The following is a 10,903-nucleotide window of genomic DNA, read 5'->3' as shown; positions in this document are numbered from 1 at the left end:
AAAAAAAAAAAAAAAAAAAAAAAAAAACTACTTTAAGAGTTGTTGAAGAAAAAATTATTCAAAAAATATTGGAATTAAATAAAATTAAAAAAAAGTAGATTAATAACAAATTCATGTTGGTTTGAGTTATATAAGGTAAACCCAGATCTAATTTAGTTTACTTTAGTTCATATTTTGACTAGATATTGAGTAGTATAACTTATTTGTGATTGTCATTTGATATTCATTTGATTGCTATTTGATACTAAATAGTTTATGATTTCTATCTTATTTTTGTTAGATATTAAGTACTTTGTGATTTATATTTGATTGTCACGTGATCGGTATCTAATTAATATCTAACTTCTATTAGATTTGTCATGATTTTCATTAGATATTAAGTACTTTTTTGTTTCTGTTTGATTGTTATTTGTTTGTTATTGATTGATTGTTATTTGATCGTCATCTTTGATTGGGATGTGATTTTCATTAGATGTTAAGTATTTTGTGATTTATATTTGATTGACATGCGATTGTCATTTGATTGATATCTTTGATTGTCATGTGATTTTCATTAGATATTAAGTAGTTTATGATTTTTATTTGATTGTCGGGTGATTGTTATCTCTGATTGTCGTGTGATTTTGATTAGATAGTAAGTGCGTGATTGCACGTGGTTTTACTAAGTACTTTGTAATTTCTATTTAATTAGTATGTGATTGTTACTTGATTGTCATGATTTTTATTAGATATTAAGTATTTTGTGATTTCTATTTAATTAGTATATTGTCATGAATTTTATTAGATATTAAATACTTTGTGATTTTTATTTAATTGTCATGTGATTATTATCTATTGGTAACTGACTCACATCCTTCACTTATCATCCAAAAATTATAATTTCCCCTAAACTTTATAAATTCATAATCACATAGAGAGACTTACATTTTCTAAGAAAATTAAGAAAATGAATCAATTTAGGAAAGGAAAAAAAGAAAAAGAAAAACTCTCCCCTCCAATTCCATTGAAGAAAAGTTATGAACTTAGAAATGGTGTCTAAAATAGGGCTTCGCCGCTTCACACTCTAACCCACCTCTGCTGCTTGTCCTTTTGAGCCGTTGTCAATTCGTCGGTTCTTAGTAATTCCTTCTTCTTCTTCGTCAGAGATTTGGGGCGGGGCTTTTCTGGCATAGGAGGAAGGGGCATCAGAAATCAGGTAACCCATTTTAGTGATTCTATATATGCCGACAATATCATTTAGTTCCCAACAATAAATTAATTATATATTTTTTAGAATAGAAAAGAGAAAGAAGTTTTAAATTTGATATATACTGGGATATATATATTTGTTTCTTTGATATAAATTAGAGTTTTTTTTTTTTTATACTTCATGTTATTATGATATATACGAATTTTTATTTGTTGAGATTTCTGGCTACTTAGAATATAATGTAATGTAAATGAAATTTATGATATATAATGTGATTTATGTCGAATATTAAGTCAATATGTGATTTATATAGCATGATATTTATATATTGGTTTATACTCTGATTTATATCAAACATTAAGTCAAACTCTAATTTATCATCACATAGGTCTCTCAAGGTATAATCACATAGGTCTGTCAAGGTAGGTATACTTTGTATGTTACCTACATTGGTTATGATATTTTCAAATACCTAACAAAATGTTCTAAAGTATATTTAAAATAGCTAGATAAACCAGTAAGTTGATACGTGAACCAACGTAAATAGAAAATAAAATTTCATTAAATATATTTTCTCTCTCCAAGTAAAAAAATAAAATTTCAACAAATAAATATATTTTCTCTCTCCAACATCTAAAGTACTTCATAAATATGAAAAGAAATTTGTCCGAAACTAATAAAATTTAAAAGGTATTTTTGTCTGAAAAATCCATTAAATCTTATATATAAAAATAACAAAAAAGTTTGGACAGAAAATAAGTTTTGAAAAGGAATTGGATATATAATAATCCATTTTAATAATTCTTTTTGACATTTCTGCAACTCTCCCTTAATTTGGACTTTGATGCAAACTAATCCTCTCCACTAGGCCAGACCCAAGATGCTCTCTTTGACCCAAAACTAGTTGTTTTTACCATTTTGTTGTTTGGGTCCTTATTTTATGTCGATAATACTTTTTGGTCTAAATTCACTCCTAACACATCAATTTCACAAAATTTTTTATCCATTTATCTATTTTCAAAACCTTGTTTTCCAACTTTACACTTATTGTTAATGTAGATGCTTTTCTAATTTTATGTTGTCTTTAGGGTCAATTTGATTTGACTCTCTAACCGCTTAAAAATGTTTTTAAGGGTAAACAACTTAAAATGTCAGTTAAACATTTGGAATGTGAATCCAAATAGACCCTTATACTTGACCCTAAAAAACTAATTACCATACATTTATTATTTCAAATCTTAAAAACATTATATATATATATATATATTCTTTTGATTCAATTCTCTAAATAAACCCTTTGAACGATACTTGAAACAAAAATTAAGGGTTAAAATTAGAATGCTTTTTAAAATGATACAACCTGACAAGTTCAAGGTTAAATTATCTTCACCAACATTTTATTAAAGGCTATTTCTCGTAATTTTAAAAAATAAATAGATATGATATTCACATAGTATTTAGCTTTGTACCTGTATTTTCTTTTTTCCTCATATTTAGTAAATATATATATATACACACACACAAAGAGGACTTAGTTATATGCAAACTAAACAAACCCAGGTACATGCTTCTTTTGGTCATGGGGAAGCTCAACCATGCATTAAGATCCTAAATTACAAACTACATCCTATTATTTTTTAGATTACACTTCATGAACCATCAGCATTGTTCAACTTATCTCCCACCAAATAACGATTTTTAGAACTGCTCAACCCAGCTGAATGGAGCTGTTTTCGACGCTTTATAAGATGCATTGCAGTTTGTCGATCATCTCGGGCATCTCCAGAATCAGGCTGCACAACAAAGCATTTTTCTTCACCACAAAATCAAGATCTTATGGAGCAAATCTTTTAATGGACTTTGACCATATGTATAGGCTTTTGGTAATGATGCAAGAGTACAGTGCTATTGACTGAGCCTAGCTCCCAAAATGAGGAAATTTTTATACAGTTTCTTTGGGAAACTATTATAAGGGCTACATTTTAACTGACTCTGTTAATACACAAGACAGACCACCAAGTCAGGGCGGCACAGAACAAGATACCTCATTAGTAGGTTTAAGCAGAGTGTCGACACTGGTATAAATACAAAAGGATGAACATGCTAAAATCAGTTTACCTTAATGGCCAGTGCTCTGTCAAAGCTTTCTATAGCACTATCAGGTTCCCCAAAGTTTAACTGTGCTCTACCAAGAGTGATCCACGCCTAATCGTATTCAAGATGAAAAGAGACGAGAAATCAGTTAACAACTAAGAATTAACAAATGAGACTAGCTTCTTCACATTCACTGACTCTAGATAAACAGCTTGATGAATGAGAAAATTTTAAATATTTAAAGTTTTCAACAAATCAGCTCAACAAGGAAAGCTGGTCAGCTAGATAATTTTGTTACGACTTACTAGAGACTCAGACACCCAATGCCAAAGAAGTTTATCTTGAATGGGAGATCCTAGAAAGGTAATAGAAACATTGCATCGATTAGAGAGAGTAAATTTCCCAACTAAATGACTTCTAAATGCTGATTCTTGTAGCAAAATGAACACCCTAAGGCATTGTCAGATAGTTCAGATCTAATAGGAATGAAATGTATTTTTCTTTTCCTGCCTGCTATGTTTCTCAAGTTTTCACCCTTCCTTGCAGTAAACTTCCAGGTTTACCTCCAAACACCCTAACAAAAATTACAAAACATATATCTCTAATTCCCTTTGGCTCCTCTCCTTCACCTCCTTGTCATGTCTCCAGGACCCCAGGTGGTAATAGTACTCACAATTAGCTGGAATCTCAAGCTGATCACTGATTTAGAGCATAAGCATGTCTACTTTTGCACTTCAAAGTACAAAGAAAATAGCCGGTTCAAGAAGGATTCATTCACAAGAAGATGCATCTAATAACATGGAAAACTAATCTAAATGAATCACATACAAAAAAACTTTCTCATGGTCACCCAAAATATGGCGCCACTGAATACCCAGAGATGCAAGTTTGCAGCAGAAAATAGGCAATTAAATGGATAGAATCACCTGAGACAAAACCCATGGAAGATGAAAAAGAAGGGCACAAAATTTTAAAGGTGGAGTAAAAGGCGCAGCAGAGATATTGGTATTGTACTGACAGTATAAGAGTTAGTTGTACCTCAGCCCATGATGGATCTAAGTCAGTAGCTCCTGCAGGTAGAGTTCAAATTCAAATATAGGCCATCCGCCACCATATAAAATAATACAAAATGTCAAAAACAAATTGTGGAAAAGCAAGTTCCTGACAACCAAAAAAGGAGGGGGAAAAAAGGCTAAGATCACACCGATCATAAACAAAACTCAATTGTACAGATAAACTCCTTACTATGCCCATGCATATACCCAAAAGAACAATCACCAATTTCACTTCAAAATAGAGCTTTCCGACCAATATGAAATCTTAGACAATTGAAACAATAAAAAGTGATTGAAAAGAACATACTGGTTGCTGCCTTCAAAGCACCCCAAGCTTCCCCAACCTCCAGTAGAACTTGTGCCTTTTGTTCATGTAAAACTGCATTTTCAGGCATCAAAGTAAGAGCAGTCTCCCATTTTCCTAGAGCTTCCCGAAATTTCCCATCCTAGAAAAGGAAAAAGCACATGCCCTTGGAGTATGATTATAATATTCAATATCAAAATGTCAAAGCTCGAGGACAATATCTATAAAAACATAAACAAAGGCCACTCTGCAAGTTTCATTTTTTAATTAAATTTCTCTTAGGAGAAACCAACCCAAGGATTTGTGAACAAGCCCATGTTTAAGCCAAAATTAACCAAATAGTCACAATGATCCGAAGCAAATAATAATATTTCTATGTACCAAATAGTCACATGATACTAAATCATCTAGATACATGTTAGAAACTATCTTTTTCCTAATAAACCTTTAGTATAATACATCACATACAAAGATAAAAATAGCTTCTCAACTTTTCATAAGACAAAAATAGTTTAAGTGCAAATAGCATAACTTAAAAATTCTTGAGAACAAAAAGCATTGCATCATTGCAAGTGTTAAACTATAAAAATAAATACAAAGGCACAATGATAAGTAAGTTTTTTGAAGACATATCTTTCCCTCGCCTGTTATCTAATTTTTAGAAGATCCATCAATAATGTTTCATATTTGTGCTCTTTTTCATGATTTATAAATGATTTAATTCTGATCAATACATCATGGACTGGAAAGTTGGAAGCCATTCAAATCATAGAAGGCAAGATAAAGGGACCAGTTACCATAAATACTTGGCTCGATAATTTTCATACAACAAACAAACCGGGAATCCTCGGATAGTTTCTTCAATATAACAAATAACGCAATAAAAAATAAAAACTTTAATTTACTCAACAATTGCAAATAGTTTCTTTCAAGAAAAAAAAAAAATACAACGTACACCAAGGGTTCATTTGCAATTAGGCTTGTTTTATTGTTCACTTGCAACATACACCAAGGGTGCAAATCAAAAGGCTTCTCCCGAGATTGAGGATCAAGATGCAAGTATGCAAGAAATTCCAATTCAATAAATGCAAGATCCAAAATTAGTCATTGTTTTTAGACTGATACTCAAACTTATCGCCCCTTGATAGTCACCTCCCTCTTTAAACAGTTACTTATAGCTTTAGGCTGATGATGTCCATGTTCCGAACAAATTGTTCATGAAGACTTTTTGTTGTTGCAATGCAAGAAGCACAGCATACGACTAGGATATGTTTTTTCGAATATAACTAATGTGATTAACAATTGGTTACTCAGTAACCACAAACCAGCAAGGTTGTTACAGAGTAACTATTTTCTCTTCAATTCATCCTCATGAAGTTATCATTACTTCTCATGAACAAACAAATTTAACAATTAAAATTAGATAAACAGAGAGTAGTAGGTAAACGAGTTCGGGTCAAATGGTGGAAGACAAACATAAGATGAAAACACATGTACCTCGGCAAGCGTATCGCCTTGAGCCTGAAATGATTCAGCGAGACGTTTGAGGTCTGAAAACGAACGGTCTGAAGCTTCATCCTCTCTCCGGTCTATCGCCTCAACGTTTACTTCTTTATCTTGGGGATTAGCCCTATCGTCTTCCTCCACCTCGTCAGGTACCTCAAAAGGAAGATTTGAACGGCGTGAAATTGCTGTAAGAGATCGCTTCTTAGTATTGCCCTTGTTCTTCCACGTGAGCTTCATCGTCGTCTCCAACCCTCAGTGCGAACACGCAGAACTCTTTCCCATTCAGAACGAAAGGTTCTCGGTCAATACCGGGTCGGATCTCACCATCCAGCCAAGCCCAAACGTCAATCCAAGACCGGCCCGAGATCAACGATTGAGGCCCAATCCAGAACTTTTATAAATTGGACCACATATGGATATAATGTAGTAGGGATAATCATTCAAACCGCAAAAATCGAATCGAACCGAACCCAAGTGAAAATTCAGTGAAACCGAAAAATATGATTTGAACCGATTTGAAGAAATTTTGAAACCGAATTAATTCGGTTCGATTCGGTTTCAATTTCGAAAATTCAGTTCGATTCAATTTGACCACAAAATCGAACCAAACCAAACCATTTCCACTCTAGGATGTACTTTTAATCGTGGTCTGAAGGTCCAATCCAATATAACAATATATATTTTTATAGATAATTATTAATAGTAATAATTTTAAAATTAAAAATCAATTTTCATCTACATATACATGGAATTAAAAATAAATAAATGAGAAAGGGGATTAAATGTGTGTAGTATAGGGTGGACGAGAGTTGGGAAGTGAAAACTATCAAAGAACCACTTTATTTTTGTCTCATTGAAAAATTTGAAAGATGAGAGGCTGCATATTTTATAAATAAACTTTTCAATGGTTTTTTAGTTTTAACATAAAAATTAATAATTTATGCAAAAGACAAATTCAAACTTGATCCAAAGGATCAGTCCCAATTCAATTTTCTCATCCATTGAGCAAGGTCCATGAATTGGGCTTTGGACCTATTGGAAAGTGTTTAATCATTTTCATAGTTACTCCCATTAACGAGTCAATTGTCAAGTTTGTTTATGAAAATTGAACGTTAAATATAAATATCAAATGGATCCATCGTTTTTATTTATTTTTTTAAGACTTTAAAAGTATGAAGTACCAGTAATAAACTCCTATCACTGATAATCTGTGATATTGCTAATAGACTAAGTCTATTATAGTCTATGAGTGATAAGCTTCTCTCACTAACAATACTACTTGATTTAGTGATAGAAATCTATAACTTTGACTTTTTTTTTCATCTAATGTATAATAATTTATTAGTAAATACTTATTCTATAATATTTTTTCTTGAGTAAATGAACATTAGTGTAGAAGAGTTAGTTTGGATGATTGTAATTAGAATGTAATTAGATACTAAAGATCAAACTAAAATTCTAAAACCTATAGAATCTATTAGTAAATGTTAGTGACAAACTTCTATTATTAGGATATAAAACTATAAATCTATCGACGACAGCCACTAATATACTTATATATTAGTCACTCAAAGAATTCTATCATTGATTGAAGAAATCACTAACTATCACTCATGTTTTTAAATGTTAGAAAAGAATTCACTAAAGCCCTATTTAAAATGTGAAAATTTTGAATTTGGTAACTTTAGCATTTCATATCAATACTACTAGTGATATCAGTGATATAACTTAGGTAGATATCAGTGATATTAATGATATTAATTATATATGTATGTCAGTGATATAACTTAGGTAGATATCAATGAAATAAATGATATTAGTGATATTGATTATATGATTTAGGTAGATATCAGGGATGTAATGTAAATAGATATCGATGATATCTGTGTATCAGTGATATTGGTGATAGAAGTTAGGTAGATATCCATGGCATCCGTGTATCAGTGACATGTCGAATATAAAACTTAGATAGATATTGATGATATCAATGATATCTATAAAAAGAGCTTATCAATGATAGGATTCTATCATTGATAAGAATTTATCACTGGCACTATCTAATATATCATGACAAAAAAAAAAAAAAAGAAAAAAAGAAAAGAAAAGAAAAGAAATAATGTTATTTATTATAATAGATAAGCATATGTGTATAAGTTTGTATGCGCAAATTTACATAAAGTGATAACTTAAAGTTGATAGACTTATATTCGTCATAAGTCCTGATAATTTTTTTTTTTATTACTTATAGTTTGAAATATTAATATTTCAAAGTCAATAGTCACTAATAGACTTCCATCACTTATAATGTTAAGACTCAATCTTTCAAAGTTGATAATGTGTAATAAAAGTCTATCATTTCTAGTCACCAATAGACTTTTATTACCTATAAGTTTACATGTTAGTCTTTGAAAGTTGATTGTTTCCTTTCAAAGTCGATAGCTATTTATAGACGTCTATTAGTGATAGTCATTAATAGTTATTGATAATCAAATATTCATGGTCAATTATCATCATAAATAGAGAATCCAACGCATGATGAAGCATTATGGAGAGCATTCTTTGAACTTCAGCAACTTAGTCGATAACTAATCAAAGTTGATAGTCACTAATAGAACTCCAATTTAATCTTTTAAAATTGATAGTCTCTATCGATAGTCACTGATAGCTTCAAGTGTTAATCTTTTAAAGTTAATAGTTTTCTCTCAAATTTGATAACCACTCATAGAAACATTAGTGATAATCATTATAAAAGATTATTAGTTATAGTCACTAATAACTTTGAGTATTAATTTTTCAAAGTTGCTAGTCATTTATAAAAGTTTATCAGTGATAACCACAAAATAATTTCCTTCACTAATATAATTTAATGTTTCAAAGTTGATAACAAATTGTAAAAGTCCATCATTGATGGCCATTGATAACCTTAAATTTTAATCTTTCAAAGTTGATTCCAATTGATAAAAGTCTATATCAGTGATAGCCACCGATAGAAGCTAGTGATAGCCGCATAAAAACCAACGAAAATCATTGGACTTTTTAGTGTTCTTCAATATTTGGGCTTACTTTTGTACTATATCTATATTTTTTTAATCCTTATGCTACATATGCTATTTATTTTGAACATGATTGCCATTTGTACAACAAATCATAAGATCTATATCATAAAACTTTTTATTTCTTCGCTACTTCATATGACGAGGTTTATCTTTTTCCAACCAGAAATTTGTGGGCTTCAACTTCATTGATGATAAAATTTGAAAGATAATCCAATGTGTTGAAAATCCTCTTTTTTCCTCCCTTGTTGCAAAGAAATTCTCCTCGCTGACATGGGTTAATTTCAAATTCCAAAGAAGATTATCAAGTACATTTATGAAGCTTGTTATCAACTTTTTGGGCTCCAAATTTGGGAAGCCCAAAATTGGGTTCTACACCACCAGTTTGATAGTGACGTTTGTTTTCATTTCCCATTCCTTTTGCTAGTGGTTGTCTTTTAAATTTTCTTTCATTAAATGTTGGTCCTTTTCTTTGTGGCTTCTTGTTTTGGTTAGTCTGGTGCTTGTAAAGTTCTTTTCTTCTTTTTCCTTTTCGATTTTCCCGTTGCTTTCCTTTGTTTGTCTCTTACCTTGTTGGGGGTTGTTATAAAAAGAAGTGATCAAAGGTTACTACTTTAGGTCTTTGATTGTGCGTTTTCGTGTCGTATCGCAAGAAATGATAGAGAGCGAAAAAGAAAGTGTTAGCATTGTTGTTCCCTGCTATTTTTGTGATTCTTGAGAAGGAGTATTGAGTTTAGGGGAGCCTAAACAATCAAGATCTAACAAGCAAGAGGATTTGATTTCAGGGGAGCCTGAGTAGTGTGAAGATCTTGATACGGTTTATTGTAACACATGATAGTACATCTATCAGATAAATAGTTTATTTGTAAACCTTTTGAACATTATTAAATTCCTTTTCAATTGGGCTTAAAGTCCCCCAGATGTAAGTGAAGTTAAACCGAACTTGGTTAACATTCTGTGTGTTATTTCTACTCCCCGTGCTTCTCTGTGTTGGGTCTCTTGTTAGCAACATCAAAACTGACAAAGTGTTCTTTTAGTTTAACTGTTTGTTTTTTCAATTAGTATCAGAGCACGATTCTATTGTCACATTGTTGTTATTCTCTCCAATGGAACAAATTAGAAAAGGTGGATCTACTACCAGATCTTTTATACTAGATGGGACTAACTACTCATATTGGAAAGCCAAAATGACTGCTTTTCTTAAGTTATTGACACTAAGACTTGGAAAGCAGTGGTGACTAGATGGACTCGTCCTCAAATTACTGATGAAGGTGGCAAAGTTTCCTACAAACCATAGAAGGACTGGACCAAAATAGAGGACGGGATCTCCCTAGAAAACTCTTGCACTCTAAATGCTATCTTTAATGGGGTTGATAAAAATATTTTTTCTCTTATCAATATGTGCTTCCTGCCAAAGAGGTTTGGGAGATCTTATAAGTGGTTTATAAAAGGACTTCTAAAATAAAAATGTCTCAGCTATAAATTTTGAATCTCTAAAGATCATGGAGGAATAAATAATAGCAAATTTTAATCTATGTATTCTAGATATTGCAAACAAATATTTTGCTCTCGGTGAAAAAATGTCCGAGGAAAAATTAGTTCAAAAGATTCTTCGCTCTCTACCAAAACGTTTTGACATGAAAGTGACGGTCATCGAAGAAGCAAATGATATTGCCAATACGAAAGTGGACGAACTGTTTGG

General features: G+C 31.3%; 1 protein-coding gene across 2 annotated transcripts; it reads right to left on the bottom strand.

Moving 5' to 3' along the window:
* Positions 1 to 2,645: 2,645 nt before the first annotated feature.
* Positions 2,646 to 6,511, bottom strand: LOC120075095 (Tetratricopeptide repeat (TPR)-like superfamily protein). Of its 2 annotated transcripts, none has more exons than XM_039028261.2 (5): positions 6,140 to 6,511; positions 4,646 to 4,784; positions 4,322 to 4,353; positions 3,308 to 3,394; positions 2,646 to 2,982 (listed from the first exon to the last, which is right to left on the bottom strand). In XM_039028261.2, exons 1-5 carry the CDS (start codon positions 6,383 to 6,385, stop codon positions 2,839 to 2,841), a joined length of 648 nt encoding a protein of 215 aa, XP_038884189.1. In that variant the 5' UTR covers positions 6,386 to 6,511; the 3' UTR covers positions 2,646 to 2,838. The 2 variants fall into 2 exon arrangements, with proteins under 2 accessions (XP_038884189.1, XP_090169149.1); XM_090313023.1 differs by lacking the exon at positions 4,322 to 4,353 and adding an exon at positions 3,589 to 3,638 and having other exon boundaries at positions 6,140 to 6,436.
* Positions 6,512 to 10,903: the final 4,392 nt, after the last annotated feature.

The sequence above is a fragment of the Benincasa hispida genome, chromosome 4, assembly GCF_027475165.1.
Source record: "Benincasa hispida cultivar pf3 chromosome 4, pf3_genome.v1.1, whole genome shotgun sequence".
Lineage (NCBI taxonomy): Eukaryota > Viridiplantae > Streptophyta > Magnoliopsida > Cucurbitales > Cucurbitaceae > Benincasa > Benincasa hispida.
The sequence above is the reverse complement of the archived record's forward strand: the minus strand, read 5'-3'. Positions and strand labels throughout refer to the sequence as shown.

Bases quoted from the DNA above. Each gene is read 5' to 3' on its own strand.
- LOC120075095 (XM_090313023.1), bottom strand. From the start codon at position 6,385: ATGAAGCTCACGTGGAAGAACAAGGGCAATACTAAGAAGCGATCTCTT. The intron at 4,785-6,139 runs GTACATGTGTTT...TTCCTTTTCTAG, and splicing joins AAGGCGATACGCTTGCCGAG to GATGGGAAATTTCGGGAAGC. The intron at 3,395-3,588 runs GTAAGTCGTAAC...GAATACGATTAG, and splicing joins ATTGGGTGTCTGAGTCTCTA to GCGTGGATCACTCTTGGTAG.